At 42.1% G+C, this 26457-nt stretch overlaps 1 protein-coding gene across 1 annotated transcript in view; it reads right to left on the reverse strand.

Moving 5' to 3' along the window:
- Window positions 1-26457, reverse strand: part of RABGEF1 (RAB guanine nucleotide exchange factor 1) — a 236280-nt gene that overhangs the window by 46343 nt on the left and 163480 nt on the right. Inside the window, exons 5-7 of the mRNA XM_069226871.1 lie at window positions 23104-23185; window positions 7757-7889; window positions 819-910 (exon numbers count right to left, since the gene is read on the reverse strand). Of these exons, the coding sequence (XP_069082972.1) occupies window positions 819-910; window positions 7757-7889; window positions 23104-23185 (307 nt within the window). The remainder of the gene's footprint in view (window positions 1-818; window positions 911-7756; window positions 7890-23103; window positions 23186-26457) is intronic.

Here is a 26457-nt window from a genome sequence, read left to right on the forward strand (position 1 = left end):
AGCATCTACATCTATCATGCTCAGTCAATCTTTGTTTCACCCAGATGATGACCTGTTGACAGCCACTCTGCAGAAAACAGGAGAAAAGAACCAAGTAATGAAATAGTGAAGATTGTTTTCAATTACTGAAACAACTTTGCCCATTTGAAACACCTCTCCACCAAAAAGAAATTGTTTTTGTCTTCTTGTGTTTTTTTTTTTATTGTGGTCACCTTCCTGTGCCATGTTTTCACTCTTCTTTTTCTGAAGGAACAAAGGTCCCTTGAATGTGAGGAACTGAAAACAGTCATATACAGAAACCAGGTAGTGTATCTCAGGCATAATTTTATATGCCCTGATGATGAGCCTGATCTGGTGTTAAAGGATCGAAACGTCATCAACAAGATTACCCTGAACTGAATTGTCTAATTTGTTTACATGTTGACATGAGCATGAGAACCGGGGATTAGTGACTTTACTATTATGTTATTAGGTCACTGTTGTAATGACTGAGTATGGAAATTCGTTACGGACTTCTGTGTATTTTTCCACTGCAATGGTTTTATATTTTGATGTAATCAATGCATAAATGTGTCCATCTGGACAATGATGACAGATTTCATTGTATTTCTATATTGCTTGTTTTTCATAAATATTTTTTCACTCTACAACACCAGGTGTTCCCTGATAAACTGAGCAACTACTACAATTGTTATTCTTGTCTCATTTATGCTGCTTTAAATGTTGGTTTCATATAAAAAATAATTATTGGTACTATCATACTTTATAACATTAACAGTTAATTTCACAATTACTATGTTTTGATATAAGCTACAAACCTGTGATGGCCTTAACAACCATGTCAGATACCTCGGGAATATCTTCATCTACAGGAACACACAGCATCTGAGGCGTCACCCAATGCAATGCCCTGTAAAAGCAACAGCAATCCATCAATCTCATGCATTACATCTCAAAGCCAAAATGTATCTTTTCTTTATGTAGACTGTGCTGTGTGTTTTACATGAATACAGTCTTCAGCCACCACTGGCATGGAACTCCTCAAAATAATTGTAATGAAATGAGACAGGATAAAGGCTTCACACAACTGCAACAGTCCATTTTAACTTGTGAATGGGCCACAAAATTCAAGACAGGTATTAGCAGCAACAAAGGAGGGCACTGAAAATGAATACGGCTAGTAGGGAGAAAAAAGTAACCAAGTGAGGAAAAGGAAATTGCTACCTCAGTGTAACTTCTCAAATAAAGTAAACACAACACTAACCTAAATTCACAGACAGCATCAATAGAAAATTCTATAATCTTAAAGACAGACCACCAATGCCCCAACTAAATATTGTTTAGCACAGATACTCTTGTATTAACAGTTCCCTGGTGCCAGGCAAGGATTCTAAAATTTGGAAATTGTTCTGTAGTCAGATCATAAGAAAGGCAGCCAACATTTTCTGCAAATTAAATAGATTACAACGTGTTAACTGTAAGGTGGTATTTCGATCAATTTTCTCCTAAAAATTATGTGAAAGGACATTTTAAAGAGGGAAATATATTTTTGGCCTCGGAAGGAGCTGTAAGTGGAGGCTATTCCAAATACATTCACTTTTAAGGAAATTATGGCAATGGAAACTAATACAAGCATATTTCTCACACTGTGACAACAAAGCCTGGCCATGAAAAATTGTTTATTGTGCCTAGCTCAGCTTGTAAGCAATGGGTAGCAACAGACTGCTGAACTTGATGTCAGAAAGCAACAGTTCCAGGACACAGGAGCATGATACTAATCTGAAGCAAATCCGTACAAATGGTTTCTCCGAACGGAAACAATTGTCTTTCGTATTCATAGCTTGAACTTATCCAAGACCAGTTCCCTTGAACCTGTCCAGGTTTTGGTTAAAATGTAACACACTTCACCCTTCTAGACACAACAAACTGCTGCCAAGTATGTACCAGATGGAGACTTATATTGTTTAGTTTTTTGGAAAGGTGTAGTTGAGCACAAGTCCCTTTTTTGGCAAGTAAGTTGCAAATGATTACAGTCAACCCATGTGCCGTACATATACAAGTCATGAAAGGGCGTCCTCAGGACCTCATAATGTATATTTACATCATACTTACCTGCATGTATCTATCTTACGTAGACATGCATTTTCCCCCTTGGCAGGCAAGGGTCTTCTGGGTGCAGTGTGAATCTGAGATGGGCTTTAACCACAGATGTGAACCCGGATTATATGTTGAGCTCCTGCTTCCAGGCTTCTGTCTCGAGTTAGGCTGAACTATTTGGAGACAGACCCAAGCAAGGAGTCAAGTCAGACAAGGACCTTGATGCATGCTCCGGTGCCAGCATATCTGTGCAGGGAGTGAACTAGAGAAAGCATAGTTTCTGATTCACTGTCTAAAGTTGAATTTCTGACAGATGCTGACAAAGGGAGAAAAGATCTGTTGCTTCTTGTGTTGGGGGGCAAGGAAGAAGCCATACACAGATTTGAAAAAACTATGGTGTTGTGGTCAGGAGTAGGTAGGGTCTCAAAAGCAGGTGGAGAGGGCCAGATAAATTAAAACAAAAAAAGAACTTGTGAAGGTAAAAGAAGGGGGTTGTTTTGCACATCAGGACAACATACATTACATTTCACAGACACACACACACACACCCCGCCCCCCCACAAGGAAAATTCTCATGCAGACTGATAACACCATTTACATTTCAAAGCTCTCTTTCTTTGCATATTCACAAATCACTCACCCACCCACTTTCCCTGGCACATGCATGTGCACACACACACATCCCCTCCTGTATATTGCCTCACACCAAAGCACACACCCATCATTCCTACCCAGTAAAGTGCACATTGCCACAGGCCAAACACAACCAAACACATCTTTTAGGTGGATAACAGTGGTCATTTCTCCTATGTATGTGCCTCACACACACGCTCCCAATTAAACTCCATAGTAATAATCTACTTTCATTCTTAAATATCAGCTAGCCCTCCAATTACTGGTTGACTGGGTTTTTGCCTCTGACCCTGTACAATGCTCTACTGCCTGTCAGCTAGGTCTGCACGCTACAAGTACCATAACACACATACATTCCTTTATTAATGTAACTTCACTACACTCTTCCCTCACCCATGATCAGAAATGTACATACATAAACATATACATTTGCACAAAGTTGGAATTATAACACCAGACTACATTGGGGAGTAAATTCTCAATTATAAAAGAATTACAATTAAATATAACATTTTTCCATGGTTAAATCTTTGCCTAAATAACGTCCCTAAAAATAATCACAACCTGAACAAAATATTACATATGCTTATAAAACACTGGAAAGTAATAGGAAGTGAAAGAAGTGGCAGAAATTCTGATGGTCACAGACACTGAAGAATCACTGTCAGAAATCAGAGATGTTAAGCAATCGTTAGAGAACAGTGCTGGTGAGGACTCAGGCTTGAAGTATGTGCATAGTAGGGTCAACCATGCTGAAAATGGCCCACATGAAAAAGAACACATGCATCACATGCTCAGGACATACATACTTTCTTTATAATTTCTTGCAGCGTCCCCAGTATCCTTGGAACCTACACAAATGTACGTTTTGCCCCAGAAGAACCATGCTTCGCCCTAGAAGAGCCAGCCTGAACCCCACTCATCTTTCAATGCAAGTGCGTGTACCAGCCCCTTAACAGACTGTTAGTGGTGTGCTCTAAACGTTTACAAGCCAATCATTCCTTTGTTCACCACAGCTTTGATGCTAAAGATGAGCGTTCATCATGAATCAAATTCTTCCAAGGGTTTTTCAGCAACACTCTTAGTGATCAAACAGTAACCCAAACAAATCTGTATACAGAACATTTTTCAAGCAACATCCCCATTTGTCTTTGCATGCAAGTTATTGGGCATGGGTTCCACAGATAAAGCTGAAATAACAAAAATGTGAGGTCCCACACTAGCGAAGGGCGTTGTCAGAAAACCCATCATTGAGTCATACGGGCCAAGGAACCCTGTTTTTTTCACTTCAGATTTTCTTCTAAAGTTAGCAGTAATGGTTATCGAATTGTCTTGCAATTCCTTCATTACAATGACAATCCCAAGGCGCCCCCAAACTATCATCCAATACATGAAAGGCTGCACAAACATTGGCCTATAGTTGACCATTTCTCATCCTGTTTCTGTGAGGTGCATACCCCTAAAAAGAACGTTTAGTGGATGAGTCGCTCATGCTCTAATTTGGTGAACGTTCACCTGGTTACACACAATACTTCCGAGCATATGCTGCCAAGGATAGGCATGTGGTCGCTACAGAATGTCCCCTTCACTAAATATCCTGGAGTAAAATATTTAAGGTAGAGTTGTGCATTGTGCCTTTGCAACCAGCCTACTGTCCTGAAAGCAGAAAGATGTGAGGACGTCATATACCCCTCAAAGGGACATTATGCCACGTAGTGACATGTACTTCAAAGACATGCATGTAAAAATGCTACAAGGTCCCTAAGAAGGGAATTAGGAGAGACTCTCAATTCGGACGTCTCCATCCCCCATCGAAGACCGGCCTCTGTAATGAGCGAAATGTTGAATATCATACAAAACTGTACTGGGTGTAAAGCTACATTTTACAAAAGAAGATCATATTAGACATTTGCATCAATCCATGATACAGCATTCATAATATTTTGTAATTTTTACCTTCACTCCAACGTCATGATTCCGTCTTGCGCCCTATATTCTGTGGGTTTTACTCATCGGGCCAATGTCACCCTTCCCTTGTGGCACCTCCCTGTCTTGAGCATTCCATAATTTCCCCTCCCAGGAAGCCTGAATCTTTGACCCATCTGTTCTGTTGCTATGCAAATGTAGTCAGTTTGCATCTGCAGATTATCAGGTGTCTTTTTAGGGCAAGTTACGCGTCCATTGCGACCCACTGAACTGTACCATCATGCACTTTGGGTTCTGTTATATTTGTTATTTGTTTCCAATTACCGTTTGCACCTGCCACCTGCAAGGCCTCATATCCGTTGTATGTAACATGTGATTTTCCCCAGGTTCATTGGAATATTCTACGCTTCCATGTGTGACACATGCTTTATGGAACACTCTTTACTCCAAGCATAAATACTCCCTCTGAATCCACATTTTTGCCTGGCCTTTTTCCAGTCCTGCGCAAGCGTTGTCTCCGCAGTCACCTCCTTATTTGTCCGGAACTTCCAGTACTCTAGTCTTCCAAGCCTTCCTGATGATCCTGGTTTCTGCAATGCTTTCAGGGTCTTCCTTCATGAGCTACGATTCTGGCTTCTCTTGAGTTTCTTGCACCGAGCCTGCTGTTGTCTTTGGATTACAGTTAAAGTATTAGACAAGGCTGAGTACTTTCCCATCAGGTTAGAATGCATTAATCCTTTTATAGCAGTGGCAGGCCTGAGCATCAACATCTTCAAGTCTATAGACTTGTCTCCAGTCCGCTTTAGGCAATTTTCCTCCAGCACTCCTTGCTTGTTATCCTTGCTTGTTCTTATTCCGGACCCTCTTTCCAACCTTGGTGCTATAACCCGAGGACTAGAGACTTAATTCTGTGTTTCTCTGATGAACAGAAGTATCAAGAATAACACTCTATTAGAGCGATTGATATTTGTATGAATCTTGTAAACTCCAATCTGTAATTCTAGCAAACCTTGGGAGTGTCTCTAACCCTAACCTATGTTCCAAGTGTAATCTTGACAGTGTCAGTAACTCCAACCTATGTTCCTAGTGTAACCTTGTGAGTGCCAGTAACTCCAAACTATGTTCCTAACGTAAATCTGGGAGTGCCACTAACTCCAACCTATGTTCTGAGTGTAATCTTGGGAGTGTCCCTAACTCCAATCCATGTTCCTAGTACAACCCTGGGAGTGTCCCTAACTCCAACCTATGTTCCAAGTTTACCCTGGGAGTGTCAGAGGCTCCAATAAGTATTTTAAGTTCGCACCTGAGAGTCTCAGAGATTCTTATCCAAGAACTTGGTGATTCTGCTCTCATGTTGTGATTTTGAAGAAATCTGTAAGTGTCTTTTATTGGTTAATGCATTAATAATGCATGTAGAGAACTGCTAGTGTATATGGTAATTGCCTCTTCTTGTTGTTCTCAATGTATTGAGTCTTCAGGACTCGCAAACGTCCACCTTTGCAAACACAGGTCTCAGGAGTGACACATCCTGTTAAGCAGTGTTGTACCCTCACTGAACAGATCCAGTACCACAAGTCATTATTTTCATATTTTGGCCCAGTCCCCCTTCCCCTCCAGGATGGTGCAGGATCTTGGAGTTCCGTCCCATGATCTTGCATCGTCCTGAGAGGGATAGTAAATCCAGCATTGGTACCAGTGTCATCTCTGCAGCTGGGACCAGGTGAGTGTGTGACAAGCAATACTGGATCTTACAGTAGGTTTCACATTCAGCATCCATGATTTCACAAGTGTCATCAATTTTGTGGTCAAGTGCCAACACCAGGATTCCAACCCATTTTAAAGTCAAGTGTCCAGGGACAGAAGACATGCATACATCAAACCAATATGTGCAATAGCTTTCCCAATTTCCAAAATGCTCTATGCCCACTTTACTGCCTGTGAGAACCCCAAACTTATGCATGTCCGGTACCCCCACACTCAGGAGATCCAAAGGAACAAACTTGGGGGACAAGCTGTAGGACGGATATATTTCTGCATGAGGAGAATTGGGGGGGGGGGGGAGGGGGGGGGGGGAGAGAGCGAGGGGGGGATTTACCATGCTTTGCAGAATAAATGCTACAAATGGACAAACATCATGTTCAGCCTAGTCTTCTAAGTCAGCCAAGAGGCCTGGTTTGCACCTACAGATTCCTTTGTTGTACATAATTAGAAAATACATTGTTTTACTACTTTCCATATAGTTGTAAAGTTGATCTCTTTCATCAAACGAACAGTGCACCATAAACAAGGAATGTCCATTTAAGAAATGCAGCAAAAGTGTTGAGAAAATTTGGAAAACAAAAAGAAAAGATCTCACATTTCTCATTAAAACTTTGTGCAGGGCTTGCACCAATACACAGCCCTGAATGTGCAAAAAAAAAAAAAAAACACCCACAACAATATATAGTTTACATGAGTAAGAAAGTAAAGGAATTAATGTGTTTTAAAAAATGAAGGCAGATTTTTTGCAAAAAGCTCAGACAGGAAGGTGTGCACACACCCCACCAGAAAGGCAGCTGTGTCTTTCTAGTTAATGTAACAATTGTATAATTATCAACTACTACTGAATGTTTCAAACTAATTTATATGCCATATTAAAATAAAATGTAACACAAAGCACCCATCTCTGACTTCTGACCAACCTTCTGCAGCAACACCGTAAACATAGTTTTTCTCAACACTTTTTCTGTTTGGTACACTTTTTCCAAGCACCAGCTGAGTTTGTAAGCCTGATATATATATATTTTTTTATAGAGAGCAAGGTCAAAAAGGCAAAAAATGTGACAAGAAAATACAGTATGTTTGAAGAGAAAAACTCTGAAGCACAGAGCGCACATCTGAAGTCACGCTTTTGAAACTAGTGGAAGAAGTTCCAGTTTATGCTAACAGTGAAGAAGGGCGATATGGATGCATTTGAAAATCCACAAGGATCCAAGCTGTTTGCAAAGGTGCCGGCAATTAAAAAAGGCCAGCCTGTGGATAAAATGTGCTAATCAACCAAACTCCTAATGGATTCTGATCCTGGAAGGCCTCTAGATTTTAAGAAACCTAGGATGCTCACCTTATTCTTCTTTGAACAGCGAGATCCTTCTTTTCATCATCTGTGGTTTCAGGACAGAAAACATGTTTGTATAGGCGAGTCATAATGAATTTTTCAATCTCATCCAATACCTTTTCTGCCTTTTCTGGAGATACTGTAAAGTAAATAAATACACACATGTGTGCAGGTCAATTACAACACATATTTAACAGGTAGTAAGCAAACAGATGAGCATGTTAAGCAGCCATTATATGCTTCTTGGCCTTTAGTTAGCATATTAAAACAAAAGAAATCTTTTTTCTAAACTTCTTTGGTGGAGTAAATCTGGAAATAAGAAACAACTGACGTGGGTTGCCAGTGTTCAGTTGCTTAACCACCACCGATTTTACTATCACCACACAATTATGCTATACCTTACTAAGAAGTTACTTACTTGTAGACTCTGGTTGCCACAATCTGCATTACATTCTGGTCATGAAGAGGTGCAGATTCTGGGCCGGTAGGAAAAAAGAAAGTAGGAGCGGGTCGGGTGGAGTGGTGGGGAGGGGGGCACATAGATTTTTGTGCATACATTTTGGGCAGTGGTCCCTCAGGGTCCCAGCCACAAGTACCAGGGAGTCAAGGTGTCCCTGCACTGCCCCTTACACCTACTTTTCTTTTTTTTTTTTTTACCATTCGAGGATAAAAAGGATGCTTTCTATGTAAAGTACTAACTTTTACCAAATGTGGTGCAATTGTGTTCAGCTATTATTTTATATTTTGGAGAAGAAAGTTTCTTATGGGAATTAACACGGGAAATAAACATTTTGGGACCACCGAACCCCTTTTTTTTTTACCCTCACTTGACAGATCAGCAAGAAGCCTACCAGGCAGGAGCTGAAATGGGCACTTTAAAAAAAAATAAGTTAAGTGCAGATTTGAACTGGGCCAGTTATTAGCTAAACAAAAAAGGTTCTTCCTATACAAACACTGACCTACCTACGGAGCCACTGGAATTATACATCAGAGAGACCAAATTATCCGTAAGGGTTGACTAAATTATGTAGCAAGAAAAGGCAAATTATGCAGCCTCATGCAGCACATTTTGATAGAATTACTCCATTATTTGGCTGTTTTTACCCATGGCACCACTGTATGGGCAAAGGTATCACTTCAGTAGTACCAATTTAGCACCCAAACACATCAATAAGCATCTAAAAGGTGACCAATCAATCTTTGTGCAGGGCCTTTCCTAAATTGAGGTGGACAGCAGCTCCAGTGAGGAGCACCCTGCAATACCAGTGATACTCTAGATCTGCTCACCTTAAATGTCTGTTTTTATATATAGGATTGTCAGTGCCATCCACACCGAGCTAGAAAGCGACAGCATCTTTTTGCCATTTGTAAAGTAAAATCTTAAGCAGAGGATTGGCCCAGTGTCTTCCCTGTCAAACTGTAAAATGACAAAAGACTTTCACCAGTCCAGCCACAGTATTACAGCTTTGGACTGGTAAAATACCATCCAGCCAACCTGGAATGAATAAAAGCAACCCCTGACACGTGTTTCAATGTCATTACATCTCTTCAGAGAGGTTTAGCTTTGTTCAGATACAAGGGCGCACCCAGTATAAGTCAAAACAACACCCTTTCAGTGTTAGAGTGACGCATAAATTATGCAAAACAGAAGAGAGGACTCTGGGTAGTTACCCAATTTAGGTGAAGAGCAGCTCCAGTAAGGACCACCCTGCAACACCAGCGACACTCTAGATTTGCTCAACTCAATTTTCTGTTTTTCTCGCAAAGTTTTTAAGCATAGGATTGGCACAATGCCATCCATGCCGAGTTAGAAAGCGACAAAGTATTTTGCCATTTGTACAGCAAAAGCTTTAAGCATAGGATTGGCCCAGTGCCTTTCTTGCCGAGCTGTAAAATGACAAGACTTTCACCACTCCAGGCACAGTATTACAGCTTTGGACTAGTAAAATACCATCCAAGTCGATCGGGAGTGAGCAAAAGTAACCCCTGAATCAGCGGGAAACATGTTCACTGGGTCCTTTTAGTAAGCTCTACATCTACCAGGAAAAAAGGAGGGGGGAGACTTTCCGTAATACGAATGTATATGGAGCAGGGCCAAACAGATGGGTCTTTGAGGCAAGTTTACATTCTTGTAGTAGGCAAGTTGAGAGATCTTTAGCCTTTAAAAGTTTAGAACACAATATCTGGTCTCAGCAGCAGATGACAAGAAAACTGATCAGAGACAATACATGAGATATTGCACTCGAAAAAAAAGCAAGGATGCAAACACCTCCATCACACTTGCTTTGCCTTGGCCATGTGCACAGTTAGTATGAATAGAGGACTGCTGGGGGAGCCTCAAGGCCCCTGCGGTCCCAGCCGTCGACCCGCCTCCTACTTAACGTTTAAAAAAAAAAAAAAAAACACTGAAATTCACTGAAAAAAACAAAGATTACAGGGCCGTTATAGTTAGTTACATTACTTATAGTTACATTTCAAACATACAAAACCATAGAAATTTATAGCTAGACTTATCTCATGTCATCTCATGCTCTAAGGTATCTATAGCTCAGCCATGCGTCATTTAAAACGAGAGTGGGGCCATGTGTCCCCACCCTTGAAAATGCTCCCACCAGACGAGAGCAAATATGTTTCCCTGACTGTGGGAAACTGCTGTGTCCCGGAAGTGGGCTCCTTGGGAAAAGCAAGTAAGTTGACCCTGGGTTATGGGCCTTTGTAAGGCTCAGGGGCAGGAGTTGCCTGGCAGCCCTGTCCCCTTAAAAAATACTTTGGGCCCTGGGGCCGAAAACAGCTTGGGGAGGGGGCCACACAAACCCCCTCCCCTTAAAAATACCCTGGGCCCTTGGGGATGGGTGTGAAAATGGTTGAGGAGAGAGGTTGAGCATCCTCATTCCCTTAAATACTCCCAACAGTGGGAGATGGGGTTCTTGGGGCCTTCAATAGACTGGGTGGGGGCGGAGGGGCCCTACTGACTTCCCCTCCCTGTGTATGTGTCTATAGATATATAAAAAAATAAAATGGCAGCTGCCATTTTGTCTTAAGTATTTGTTTCAGAGATCGTTGAAAAAGAAAAAAAAAAAAAGTTTTTTTTTTTGTTTTTGTTTCGGACCAACGGGTGGTTGGGGGATGTCCCGCTATATTCCCAACCTGTGCCCTCTCTTTTTTTCTTAACTTCAGGAGAGGGGACTAAGTCCTCAAGTACTGTAAGAGCTGCCAGCAACATTGTTCTCATTTTGCTGGCAGCCAATCAGAGCATTTGCTCCTGCAGGAGTCTGACTCCCGCAGAAGTGAGGTGGCCCAAGGGGACAAAAAAACTCTATTTGTAAATATATATATATATATATATATATATATATATATATATATATACACACACACATATATATATATATATATATATATATATATATATACGCAGAGTGCAGATCAAGTGAAAGAAAGAACTGACAGAGTGGCTGATACAGTGGCACTGTCCCCAGCATTATAATTATGCAGACGTAAGCTTCGCGAACACATTAAGGACAAATCACTACTTCAGCCTGCCTCAGAAAGTGCGGTCTGTGGAAAATGGTTAATGATTACACAGATTTTGGAAAAAAAGACTGTCTGAATGGCAAACAAGTGCACTGGAATAGTACAATGCTAGAAACAGTTAGTGTTCACTTGTACTACCCTCTCTCAATTTCACAGACTACGTCTTTATGTACTCAGCAAAGGACGTCAAGGAGATTTGCAAACGTCTTCAAACCAAAGTTCACAACTGTGAGGCAAGAAGCTGCGGGCGGTGGGTTAGCTTTTGAGCTTAACCAAACCTTTTTTTTTTTTCTTTTACATTTGCGTTTTTTTTAGTTTAACACAGAAACATCATTCAGGTGCCTTTTATAGCATATCATTATGGCATTCATTTTTACAGATTGCATTCAGCAGATCCTCAGCTTTTCATTTTGTTCACATTGACCAACCTTTCTTTGTTGTCCATCAGTTGCACTCTCCCATATTTACCAGCAGATTACACTGGTGGTGAAAAAGGGCTACCACTTTTCCAGACCATTCAAAATTTTAGCCTGGCCATTAGAGGATTCAGCAATCTCAATCTTCTGAAGCAAGAACACTAGGTAGTTCCTCCTTAGCCAATGAGAACTCAAACGCTGCTTTCTCCCAGTTTATGGGCCTCGGACTAAGATGTAGGAAATGGCATCCACATATTGAGTGCAGTCCTCCTACTTCCTCTGCTTTTCCAAGTAGAAATGCCAAGATGCTTGGATGACTGCGGAGACAGCCTTATTTTTAGGTTTTGCATACAGTGCATGTGCTGTCTGTGAAAGCTATTGTTCTAAAAAACATATTCTAAAAATCGCTTAGAACCATCACTTTCGTTTCTTTACTTTCCACTGACTAGTGCCTTCTCTTCATCTCAACTTCTTTCTGGGGCTTCGCTTTGTGTCCCTGTTGTGGAGCATGGACCAAGTACAGCTTCCTATGGCCAGTGTCGTTCCACTTGCCGCAGGCTCCTTCAGGTACACTTTGCTACTTTTAGATATCCACTCTTATTGAGTAAATGTCCAAAGGTACCTCTCCTTTGTCTTGCCCGTTTCCCCACCACCCCCACCCTCCATTGTTTTTCACCTTTCTCCCACTTTCACATGTGTTGATCCCCCTCCCCAAACACCCCACTGCTGTTTTTTTTATTTATTTTTTTTGTTTTTTTTTTACATATTGCACAGCAGCACGGGCAGCTGTGCAACATGGCTTTAAGGAATGAAAAACATTTTAAAAAACAGGTGCTAGGACGCGGTAAACACTGGCTGCTTAAATGCACTTTTTTTTTTTTTTTTTTTTAACATTAAGCCACGTTACACATAGGCTAAACCTATTGACTTTGCCAGAGCTGGTTTATAATAGGCTGATATCTGTTGCGGTCAGTGGCGGGTACTTGATACTTATTCTTTGCTGTTAAAACAACTGTAATTCAGTGGAGGCTGCCGCCAATCAAAGATGGTGGGGTGGGGAATGGACGTTTAAAAATAATATGAATAACATTAAAAAAAGAAAAAAGCAACCTTACCCGCCTCTCCCGATCCCGGCCGCCTCCGTTGCGCCTTGGTTCCCAGCAGTCACTGAAGTGCAGGCTTCCAATCCAAGCTCTGCTCTGATGCTATACCAAGCATGAGAGCAGTGCCAGGATTGGCCTAAGTGGGCTGTTTTGACCTGTGCCATTTTTCCAAACGGGCAGTGTAACACAGCTGGGTCGGGGAAATGTAACTGCGCAAATTGGCTTGGCCGTCCTAAGATATCCGGCCAAACTGGCATGGGCACGTTACAGTGTCCACCACTCCTCCTCCCTATGGTCTGGCCCCACCCTAGATGTGCATGACTCGGAGAGTAAAATAAATAAAATGATAAACAAATTATTATTATTATTTTTATATTTTTTTTAATCAGGGAGGCAGCGCTCCTCCGCTATTAGCAGAGTCGTCCCTGCTGTAATTTCTCAGCAGAACAGCTGCACGCCCCATTTACCCTGTAAATGTGGTTAGGTTTGTTACCTACAGCTGAATCTTGAAAGGCAACGTACAAAGAACACCACATCAGGAGCTTGATTGGCTCACCTTGAGGTCAAACTGGACTTAATACACAGTAATATGAAACTATGAAGTAAAAGGAAGCATACAGAAATACACATTTAAGTAAGGCTGCCAAGATTATGGGTGACTTGTCCCTAAAAGATCATAGGCATGCTACCGTTCTGCTGCACCTCTTCCAAATGCCTGCCACTGACCTAGAACTCATTTGCCCATTCACTCACTCTAGCAGTTCCAACATCTTTAGACATAGGCTTAAAGAACAGATGCTATATTTTTAGACAACTGACCTGAAGCCTGCCCATACTTTAGATCATCTTCTAGCTGAAGACCGTAGCCATATCACATTAAGGGATGGACAACAGGTATAGCTAATGCAAAGACAGCCCATAAAAGTTGCGATTTTACTGCCACAGAGATTCACCCATCGCCACAGGCTGTTCATCAGAATTCAAATGTGATCAAGCAAACCCAGGTTCAGACCGTCGCTTCATTGACCTTGCAGACTATGGGGGTCATCTCAAGTTGGAAAACTTAGTCTGCCAAACTCCCAACGGGGTGGCCACCACCTACGCGGCGACTACCCCACCAGAGCTATTGTGGATTTCCTGCTAGGTCAGCATAATCAAGCCGGCAGCAATGATGTAGCCTGCAGGTAGCACCAGCAAAGCAAAGCAGACAGTGAACGTTGCGATGGTGCTGGCCAGGGTGTACTGCCCATGCCAAGTGCATGGCAGTGCAAGGACCCCGCTGGAGCCCCCTGCACCCATTCTACGCCAGCCTTTTCATGGCAGTGGTACCAACATGAAACCGCTGGCAGAGCAGGGGGTCGTAATCACCAGTGCAGTACTGCATGCAGTGCTGCCCTGGCAGATCAGGACCGCCACTACCTCCAGACCACCGAGATCTGAGATCCTGGTGAAGCGGACGATTCCCTGGCGGTCCACCCCCAGACCGACACCGCGAGTGTGGCGGTCCATAGACCGCCACACTCATAATCACCTCCCGAGTGTGCCATGGTTTCAAAGTGGCCCTCTATAGAACATGGGCAGGTATGGATGTTCATGCACTTCGATGTGAGGTGACTAAGTAGGGTTTTCCTTTTCTGGGTACAGCCAGCAATCCAGCTACCACAGTCCACTGCTCGCAAAACACCATGCAAATCAAAACTTGCACATCAAATGCAATGCTTGTGATCTCACTCTTAATGAAACATGCAATTACAAATGATGTAATCGTCATCTTATAGATAAGATTACATTTCACATTACCTTTACCACTTTGGCTTAGACAACTGAGAATTTAGAATGATTAACTGATTTCAGTTTGTGTTGGTTGTTTAATTGCAACTTGCTAAGGTGTTGCTCTTTATTGGCATAAAAACTGACTTCATAAGCATTTCATTTGGTGTGCGAGTTATGCTCCTAGCGGGTTAGGGTTTTACAATAGTTCTGTACCTAGGACCAGAGCTCTAATACCTTCTCGAAGTCCAGGAGGTCGTGATGGCTTGTAGGCTTATAATCCCAGTATCTTTTCTTACACTTCTTAGTCATTTTCCAGCAGTCACTGCCAACGGTGTACAGCTTTATGATTTTGAGTGGTACAGTGCGTAGGTCTCCAATGTGTGGAAATTTCTCTTCTGATAAACAACTTAACATATTTTACAGTTCCTCTGACCTTACTTCCCTTTGTGACACCTTCTCTTAATCACATGGAGAGGAAAAGAGGATAACTAATGCAGACACCCACAGATTGTCTTACACTGAAAGTGCAACCTATTCACAGTCTCATGACAAGCAGAGAGCCTTTGTCTTGTTTCTATCTGCTCACCATGTTTTAACTGTTGAGCTCCTGGGCTACATTTCTGCTAAATCTTTGACCTCCACTGTACATGACAATGCTTCTTTTGAGGCTGTGTTTGATACATTATTTAAAAATAAAACTCCAGAAATAGTCTTTGTGTGCCATTCGCTGGACCTGGAACTTTGACACAGTCGCCAAAGGCGTAGCTTTGTATGTTGCACAATTCTGGAAAGTAGAAAGCTAGGCTAGGCTAATCTGAATTACTAGTTGCAACATTCTGACAGAGTTAAAAGAGGAACTAAAAAATGAATAAGCTCAGCTTTTATACGTCCTTAGATTAGTAGCAGTTGCTGGAAATCACTAAACAACATGTTGTTCCCTTCTTTATCATCATTTTATTTTTATAGTGCTGTCTCACCCTGATGCACCTACTGGTACACTTACAGAAAACGATTACAAACACTATTAGACATATTCAAAGAGCAATTAACAACTTTAAAAAACTGCAGTCAAATGGAATATTATAACCAACACCAGTGAGCAAGAATAATATATGAAAGTGGAAAAATTGAGGATGGCAGTTGAGATGACTGCCATACAGAAGGAAGGCAAGATCAGTGGGTAGCTTCCATAGCCCTACTGCCCCATCCACTACTGGAGTAAAGATCAGGGTCCCCCCACAGGCATCAGGGAACCTCTAAATGAGTACAGTCCTGAATGAGGAGGCTGCTTTTAACAAGCATTTGCTATGCAGTGGATCTTGCGTTTGCTCAAGTTAGAGCTATTAGCGTTGTAAATTCCTAACTGGACTTTTCTCGCCACATAAATTGAAAATGAAAAGTAAAACAGTTGACATAAGAGAGCCAATTCAACGTGCCATGGCCACCATGAGCGTGAGTGCGAAGGAGAGACACAAGAGGAAAAAGAAGTTCGCTCGCAGTCAAACGTATTGGTAAACATGCAATTATCCATTTAACAGGGTCGGTGGCCAATGGGGAAACAAAATTGCGCTAAGGAGGGACAAATGTAAAGCATTTACCAATGATAATAAAGGATTTTCGAAAGGCAAGCCCATGAATGAGTGTTTTTGATGGGCATGTGGTGGGCCTGGTTAAAAGCCCACAGATAGATTGCAACACGTCTGCCTAGCGCTCAACCTAAAAAGATCAAGTTTCCCTATGGTCCAATCAAATGAGAAACCTATGAAAATCATGTTTGGAAAACAAAGGAGTTCTCATCCATAAAATGAACTAATAATTAATAAATTATTAGGGCTCCATATTGAAAAGCAAAAGAAAAATGGGAGTGGCGGTATTAGCAGCATTATGCAAATGGTTACTGTGAATCATAAAGTAAGGCAGTTCTTTAGAGCATCTCAAGGACAGGATTATAAAGAGCTAAAAAAATCAGCTCATCTATCTTTCTCCTCCTGTACTTTTCTAATCGGGTCCTGAATTAACATGCAGCCTGGGAAGTCAAAGAGGCTATTCTAAAAGCAAAATTGGAGGCGGTGAAGGGAGCCTGCTGGGCTCCCAGTCGGACGCATAACAGGTCCCACTTTCAAGCACGGGTAGGCAGCTACCAATGAGTGTACTCTGCAACACTGAAGCATCTGGTTTCTTAACAGGTGAGACGCAACAGGCTCTTCACAAGCGAGGGTTCCAGTGTGGTTGGAATCTCCCACTCCCCCACCGTAATATGGAAAATGGGGCAGAAGTCCACAGGGTGATCCGGAAAAAGAGTATCTGGTGCTGGATTGCCTCCCAGAGCACCCCTGAGGATGGCACTACATCACAAAGAGTGGAGGAAGTAGTTTACCACGTCTACCCAGGAATAGAGGGATGGTCATAAAGACCGAGGAATGGTGGGCCTGAATGTTGCTCCGATGTTTAAATGCTGCCAGACCTCACGGAGCTCCAAGTTAGAGAGCTTAGATGCTAACGACATACTGCAATTTTTGTGTCCCTAAGAAGTGAAGAGACTTATCCTTACCCAGAGATGCCACGTAAGGAATTCAAAGTCAAAGGTTTAAAAGACAAGAGGGAGTTTTTCAACCTGAGTAAGGCACCCAGGCCCTAGCAGAGAAAGAATGATCCAAAGATGAAAGCCCTCGCATCACCAGCGTTGTAGGAAAGTAACATCTTTCTGACAGTTAACCCCACTTTTTGCCAAGTGCATGCACCCTTTCACCACTGATGTAAGGCTTACCTTATATCCAGGTTACTGCACTTAGACACTATAAGTCACTCCTCTGGTAGGTCCTTCAGCCCAAGGGCAAGGTGCATGTCTCTAAGTGTGAGGGCACCCTTGCATGAGCAGGATACACCTACAAGACTTCATTTCCCTGGACTTTGTAAGTGCGAGGAAGTCATCTTAAGGTATGTAGTGGACACTGGTCAACACAAGTGGCCCAACTACATAATGGCTTCTCCGAGCCTAGGCATGTTTGGTATCAAACATGTTGGAATCATGCAACTACACAGATTCCAGTGCTAGTTGCATGATCCCCTGTACTCTGGGGGTTCCTTCGATCATCCTCCAGTTCTGCCTGTGCAGCCTTACGGGGTCTGGCTGCCAACTCATGCTGCTGCCGACCCCAGACACTGTTCTGCCCTCCAGCTGGTAAGCCGGACTCAAGCATCAGGAGGCAGAACAAAGGATTTCCTGCAAGGGAGAGGTGTGACCACCTCCCCCTTTGTAGTACGTGTCTATGGGCTGGGGTGGCTTCTACGCACCACCAGACTGCTTTGATAGACACATCTTGTGCCCTTCTTGCATAATCCGGTTTGCACCAGTTCAGAAACCCCTGGTTCCCGCTCTGGTGCGAAGCCACACAAAGGACAGGGGAGTGACCACCCCCCAGTTCAGCTCCTCTCCTATGGAGGTGCACTCAGCTCTGCCAGGTGGCCACTTGATCTGCCATCTTGAAAATAAGATGTGCAGATGCCCCTGGGAGAAACTGATTGGTTAGGCCAGGTAGATGACGCCCCTGACCCCCTCTGACAAGTGGGTCACTTCAGAGAGTGACTAACCCCCTTTTAGGGTTACATAAGGGCTCCCCGAGATTGGGTCATCAGATTTGTCGAGCAAGATTCCACAAGGAACTCTCTGCAAGACATCTTCTGCTTCTGGCCTCTGGAACCGCTGCTGGTCTGCTTTGAAACGGAAACAAGTCTACTTCTGGTGGGACGGCTCCCACTGCAACATTGTTTCTCAGGATCCTGCAAGAATTCTACAACATCCAAGGCTGTGCACCCTCCAGAGTCACAAATACTCTGTTTGCACCTGGAAGCACAAAGGAATCCCCCTTGGAGTGAAGGAGTCACTCCACTGCATCCGCAGGCGCCTCCAGACAATGACAACCGGCTGGTGGATCCTGCTGTCCCACAGACAACGTGAAGGCTCTGCTCACAGGTGGTGGTGTGCTGTGGTCTCCTCTTGGTCCTGCCTATCTTCTGTCCAACTTGGGAGACATGCTGCTACTGGACTGGAACCCCTGTGCACTGCGACTGTTGCTATTGCCAAGGCCTGTTGGCTCTTCCTCCAAGAGATCTTCGAGCACCATGAAGCCCCAGCCTCCAGCACTTTGTTTTTGCAACTCCTGCGACGTGGGACTTCTGTTTTGTTGTGCTGCTGAGGCCTCCTTATGACAACCTGTGTCCATCGCCTGTGGGTCACTTGTGGGGACTCCAACGACTTCTGCTGGCCTCCCTGTTGGATGAGGGCCATCCCTGGCGCCCTGCAAGGGTAGAGTCTCCTGGGCCTTGCTGGTCCCCGAAAACTTGCAGACCCAACTTCAGCTCCTGCCTGCATTTGCCAGTGCTTGTTGGTGGCCTCGCTGGTCACTGACCCCCCTGCAATCCAGCAACCGACATGGGACAGCTCGTAGGTGACTCCTAGGATCTTCTACAGCTCCTGGACCCCGCAGTTCAACTTCTTCCTTCACCAAACTGCAGGAACTTCACATCTAGCAGGGTGGGAATTGCCACCTGCACCCCATGGGCACCTCCGAGGGTGCTGGACTGTCCTCTTTCTTTTCAGGTCTTCTATATCTGGAATCCATCCTTGGGTTCCACCAGCCTGGTCCTCGGGTCGCAACAGCAGCTGGACAGCCGAGGCCTCCACTGACTTCAGCAAGCGTTTTCAACATCCTTTCACCCCCTATGCATCCGGGTCTCCTGGTGTAGGTACTGCTATCTTCTGGGTATCGTTAGGTGGGGACACTCTCCAACCTTCCTCCTGTCTTTGGGTTTCCTGTGGGTCCTCTGGGAAGGGTCCTGAAACTCACAAATTCCAACCACAACTTCCCTGTGTTAGTCTATGGGACGACTGGATAGGTAACCACTCTGCACCCGGTCGCCTGGGACAGTTGCTGTACTTACCTCTGGTGTTTTTGTTCTTCCCCCAACCTCTAGCTAACTACCACACTTACCTTGGTTAGGTTCACAAATTGGCATTCCACTTACTTAGTGTATGGTTTGCCTTCCCATAGGGCAGTGTAGTTTTATGCTATTTCTGCTTGTTATTTGGTGTGTATATTGTGTGGAGATATCTCCAAAGGGAGATATATCAATGCTAGTCTAGTAGTAAGTGCTGTAATAAAGAATCCTTTAACTTTGCAACGCTTGTGTGGCTCTTTCTTGTATGGGAGTTACTGTCTGACTACTGTGGTATTGCAAGTAGTTCACATTATTCCTGGATAAGCTTCAGTTGCTCGCCTCAGCTACCCCTAGAGAGTTTTTGCTATCCTATCTGGACACCTATTCACAATCACTAAGGGTGATCTGGACTTAGTATACGGTGCCACACCATAGGTGTACACCATAAACTGAGCCAGCCTCCTACAAGTGTGACCAGTGGCTAAGTGCTATTACATGACACACTCAAAAGTACTCAGTACTCTTTCCTTAATCTGCAGCAATTTACATGTCACAGGCCATTTCTTCCAAACAGGTGTGAGACAGTTTAATACTGACAATTGAAATATATTTCTTGTGTAGCGCCCAGCAGATCGGCTCTGACAAAATGTCCAGATCAGTTATGGTAAACTACGGGAGGATTATGAAAACACAGTTTAAGGAGAACCTTATTGTCACCACCCCTCTTCATGCTCCCACATTACTTAATCTATATAATCTTGAACCATTTCATAGCTCCTTCATGCATGCAATCTTGAATGAGTTCTTCTTCAAATGATGGGTTCATGTCTTACAAGTACCAGCACCAAGATCTATATTCATTTCCAGGTAGAAACCCAAGCCAACACTGCAACTGTCAGTTGAGTGAACTGACATCACCTCTCGTTTGTCTCCTGCAACAGTAATATTAGCATCTCTCAGACTAGAGTGCCGGAGATTTAGTGAGTGCGTCCTACTTTTCCAGCCAAGGATGTGTCCAAATAAAGCATATGCTAACAAGACTATTTTTCCAAAGTGGTGCCAATATACAGCTATTATTGTATGAAATAAAAAGGAGCAGATTCCCGAATGATGCTCATGGGTTACTGAGCTCACAAGGCTGCTGCCATCTTTTAAAGCATGTTCACTCATACCAGATAATCTTTATGTCAGCACTTGTATTTACCCCACTGCACTCCTTCTACAGATTACAGCAGATCCACTCAAAGCATGACAAATGGTCTTGGGTACTGTGTTTGGGATTACTATAGGCTCAAAGAAAGATATACCAAATTGGGAGATCTCAAAAGTGTGTGTTGCTACCCAGTACACGTCTTTAAATAGATGAGCAGTAGCACAGTAAGGCAAAGCAACAAAAAAAACATGAATATTCCAATAAAAATAGCTGTTGAATATTAATGCAAAACAACAGATAGACAACTATTCTGAACCGGTTATATGTTAGGCTCACACAGCTCTTTTCTAGTAAAGCAAATGGTGAAACAATCACAATACATGCAACAGGTGCACTTTCAAAACTAAGGTAAGTTTGGAAAAGGTAGGGAGGGATCTTTTTAACAGAGGGTCCCTCTTTTAATTGCATAATATATATTGCACTTTAACTATACTGTTGCAGACGGCATCATGAACGGCACTGAATAGGTCAATGAATAGGTAGCAGAAGTATAGTTTCATTCAATAATGGAAAGGATTAATGAGGATAGGGAAGTGATTAAGGACAGCACACAAAAGGAAATTCACTTTGGGGTGGATGCAGAGGAAGAAAAGTATGGTGATGGTTGGACAGGTAACTGTAAAGTTGGCCAGAGTTGGTAGTAGTTAGGAGGAACCATCTAATGAAAAGAAACACAAATGGCCTAGTTCTGCATTGCTAACAGTGACCATTAAGAGAGATTCCAGAATGTTCCTTTGGTTGGTTATGTCTGTTTGGGTTGTAAGATGTTTCCCGACATTATTCACCAGATGGTGCAATTAAGGATACGCAATGCAACAAAACAAAGGAACAAGGCAGTGAAGGGGCAGTGGAAGGTGAATGAGATGAGGAAGGTAGAGACCCACTGAGGAAAATGTTTTTCCTGTCAAGAACTCCTTCACTCCGTGCAAATCTGGGGATTATCCGCACTGCTCTGCCAACCTGGAAGGGAAGTTGGCAGGTCCTTGGCTGTAGTAACTATAAGGAGAGGTGTTTGTGAGTGCTGTGAAACAGCAATGTTTCTGGACGTTCGCAAACTTCCAAGGTTAACCATCCTTTTAACGTCCACCCATAGAGCTGGATTTATGGGTGAGGAGAACTTCACAATTCCACATCTCTATACAGGTAAATAGACTCTAGCCGGCCAGAATTCTTTCTGAATTCCTGGCAGGCGTAAACATGGTTGAGGGTTAAGCTTCCAATACTTGTGAAAGCTACATTACATGTTAGTTGCCTCATGAATACAATTTAAAACACTGACATTGACTTGTATGGGTCTTTATGATATAGGTAAATCTAGTGCAGAATTTCCTCCTGGGTGATTTGCAGCAAACAGATCAGCTCCTCTTTTCTGGAAGGCATTAAAACCCACTTAATTGAGTAATTTCCCCTGTACTAGAAGGTTTAGATGCCTTTTGCATGGCTGTAGGTCTTCTTGAAATATATTCTACTGATTTACTTAAGATTGACAGGCGTACACAAGGTACACTTGGTTGTAAACCGGTGTCTATGGTCAAATTTACCTTTGTAACTAGGCCCCTTAATCTTTAGGTACCCCAAAGCTAGGAGAGCAATGAGAAGAGAAATGCCTACCTAGATTGTGTGGCTGGAAGGACCCTAATATATCCTAGACAGAACAAGTTAAAAGATACCCAAACAAGGCACACACTGAAGAGTAATTGGCTACAGACTGGAGGAACAACTCTTGCTAGAAACAGCCTTTAGGTGCTTGCCAGAAAAAGATCTAACTGTAACAGATTCTTTGTGCTGGGAATACCTCTAAGTTTCAATTGCTACGTAGAGAATGTGCAAGATGGCTGCAGCATGGATAGACCGCTTACTCGCCCAGCTGGGTTTGGGAGTGAAGGTAGTGGCAGATACCACAGATGTTTGTAGATGGTTTGGGGAGGCGTTGCATAAACAAAAGAGCACACGCTGACACTTTGGCAGGGTGCCTTCTCTGACTTTTCTCCTCCTACTTCCAATGTAATAGATCAGTAGTAATCCGCACACTGTGAGGCCAACAGTGCTCTGAAATGTACTGAAATGTAAATCAGCACTTTCAACTTTCTTTAAAAAAATAAAAAATTCTTAAGTTTATGGTAACTTTATAGCCCTTACAAGGGACGTTTTACTTCATTATTAAAATGAATAAGCAATAAATTACACAACAACAGGTAAACAGTAGTTTACATGAATATACAAAATCATTAATAAGCCAACAGTATATTTAAGGCAAATTGCAAATTGTAACAAGGAAGCAAGCTGACTCATACATGCCAACCTGCCAAGGTCATTCTTCTACACAGTCATATCAATGTCTCGAATGCTGTTAATGAACAGCATCTGCCCCTTTACCTTTCCAGCGACACTGCAGTTTATCAGACGTGTTCTGGTAGAAGTCCTGGACGTACTCCGACTGCTCTTCTATATTTAACTCCTAAATAAAAGAAATTAAAAAAAGGGACAGAAAGCAAATATCAATAATACACTCTTTTAAACGGGTATTACAGTTTCTGTAGGAATGACATTTCTCAAATTAGAAATGGGCAGTGAAGGAAAGATTTATTTTACGTTATATCTTAATCCTACAACATATAGGAGGTTGGCTTTGTTTGGACATCTTGGTATGTTGCATGAGATCATGTCTTCGATTGTTAACCAATGACAGCATGGTACAGCAGACGCTGGTGTGAAATGTATACTTATTAACAATGGCCACTCATCTCCCTTTTTGCCCTCGCTCAGATCACTGGTCTCCCAAGGGAGTCCATTCTCTTTTACTCCCACTCTCCCACTGACCCACGAGCATCTTCTAACATGGTCTACCAGTGCTGTGCCAATGTCAATTGTATGTATACACTGGTGTCCCTTGGCCTCTCACAGTCGGATTGTAATGGCTGCCACATATCATTAAAGTAGTCCATCAATCCTTCCCCATTTGTACTCCTTGGACCTGTGAAATACAGATCCATCTGTAACAAGACCTTGTTCATCACACACACCTGCCAGTGCCACTTCCCACCCACTTTCCAAATTATGCCACGCCACTGAACCTCCACATAACTACACAATCACCCACACTGCAGCGAAACCAACAAAGCACTGTCCAGAAGATACGGATGGCAAGTATGATGATGAGGACGACGACGTCCTGGAAGGGAGATGAACCTGATCCGTTATTCACTGTGGCAAGAGACTTGTTACAGGGTGATAGTGATTTAATTAGAAACTTATTGTCGGAACATGCTGATAGCTGGAACTGAGACGTCCATTGATAATAGGTTGTAAGTATTGCAGAATTCCACATTAAGAGCAGTCTTTAATTTAAATAAAAATGTAATGTCTGCTGTGAAAGCTCCATTATCTGCTGATCTCATCATGAATATAATTGAAAACACTTTGTCATAGGTCTCAGATAGTTCGTTTTTCCCACAGTTCCCTCTCCTAGGTCTCTGCTATAGTTAGTTCTTCGCACTGATCCCTACAAGATGATTTGCATTAAATACATCAGCTTCTCCTTTCAGGAAGGCATTAAAGACTCGCTTGATTGAGTAATTCCCTTCCACCGGAGTCAGTGTTTAGATGCCCTTTTTAGGGTTTTTAGCACTCTAAAAATGTACTTTACTGATTTGTTGACAAAGGCGACTGCAGAGCCGGACATCTGAAATCAGGATGACTGCCAATCTGGAAACTGACCCTAAAACGTTAGCCTGTATTAGACTAGGGGACTGACAGGAAGAGGAATGCCTACAAATAACTTGCTACAGGACTTAGTATGTCCTTTTACAAAAACACTAGAAACTGAAGAGAATGACCAAAATAGTGGACAGCCAGGTGGATTCATTAACACAGACTGATTATGACCAGCAAGTGATATGAATGCTGGAAAATCTTAACTACACAGTTCTACTGCAATGGTACAGGATGGAGATGGACCAGCTACTGGGAAGAGAACTGCCATGCAAAGGCAGGACATAGGAACAGAATTACAAAGAGGATAGCAAAACAGGGGCATAAATTCCAAGCATCGGGAATGCTAAGATCAGAATCAAAATACATGTTTCCAACAAAATGTTTAATCAGACCAGGAATAGCAGTCGATGCCTGGCCAGTTGACCCTATTTGGCCACGGACTTTAATACCCCGCAGAGAATCTCAGTTGTTACTTTGCAGGTCTTTGGATCAGAAGTCATGACATGGCGTCATTACATCAGGAATACCTTTAATTTGCAGGTAAGTTTGTAAGTATTACTTTAACACGTGTGTGTGTGTGTGTACTTCCTTTTAACTCTAATATTTAATGGTAATTTAATTCTAGCTTAATTATATTTATTTTTAATATATCTTCATTTAATTTCAAACAACATTTCAAAATACCATTCACTTGACTCGATTAATCCCCTTCAAGCCCAAATACACTACCCATCCCTGAACCATAAAACCTCCTCACTACCCATATACACTTCCCATTTCTGAACGCCAACAACACCTTAGTAAACATAAGTACAAACCATCCATGAACCCTAAAACCCATTACTATATAAACATAAGAATATTGACAACATATAACCTCCTATTTTAATGTTATTTTTAAATATCTCTCTCTCTCTCTATATATATATATATATATATATGTGTATATATATATATATATATATATCTTTAATTTATTAATAACTTACAATTGTATTTCTGTGACTTCATTACTTAAATGTGAATTATATTAATATACAAATTTGAAATTGAAATTACTGTTACTATATATATATATATATATATATATATATATATATATATATATATATATATATATATATATGAAAGAAAAGATGTCCTGATCTGCGTGTTACGGCGCACTTAATTCTCCGGTGGTGCTGGTTTGTGGCAGGACAACCATATTTTCAAAAAACAAGATTCTCTTTCTGTTTTAGCAAGAGAAAACCGCACTCTGTCGTGCCAAAAATACCTTAACTTTTAATACATTAGTGAGATCATAAACAAACAAACAGGAATCCCCTGACGTGTTTCGGTCTCACCAGACCTTGTTCACAGGTGTTTCCTGTGTGCTAATTTCGGCGCTTTAAATAAAGTACTCCAAAGTAACAGAAAAAATACTCAAGTTACACCACTTATCAAGGGTTATTCCATAACATCACTAAATATATATACTTTAACAAAGAAAAATGAAACGTTTTTCTATATACATATTTACCAAATTGTAACAGTGTTTTGACTACAATCCAAGGTGTTTTTCCACTGAGTTCCACATTGCATTCTGGTATATGTAGTTTATAGCATTTCATTGAATCAAATAATTTTTAAATATATGTCATAAAATCTTGTTTCAGCGACTAATGGAGACTTCAAAACAGTTTCTGAGGTGTGTTAACAAAATATAGGGGCCCTCATTAGTTTTTAATTTATATTCACATTGGATTCATATTCATGTATTGCATGTTACCTACAATAGCACAATCCCCAAAGTTTCTTTTAAACAAGGCCCTCGCTAAATCCTGCACCTCTGATGTAAGAAAATTAATGTTTGGGTATTATTCCTTCAGTCAATTTATATTGATAGCACCAAAATTGTATGTCTATCTGACAAATGACAACGGGAAAGAAAGCATCTTATCAATTGGTGGAAATGACATAAAATAAATGAATGGCAACATCTTATGAGCTATGACAACCCTTATAGGTGTACAAATA

Source organism: Pleurodeles waltl, chromosome 3_2 (assembly GCF_031143425.1).
Source record: "Pleurodeles waltl isolate 20211129_DDA chromosome 3_2, aPleWal1.hap1.20221129, whole genome shotgun sequence".
NCBI classification, from domain to species: domain Eukaryota; kingdom Metazoa; phylum Chordata; class Amphibia; order Caudata; family Salamandridae; genus Pleurodeles; species Pleurodeles waltl.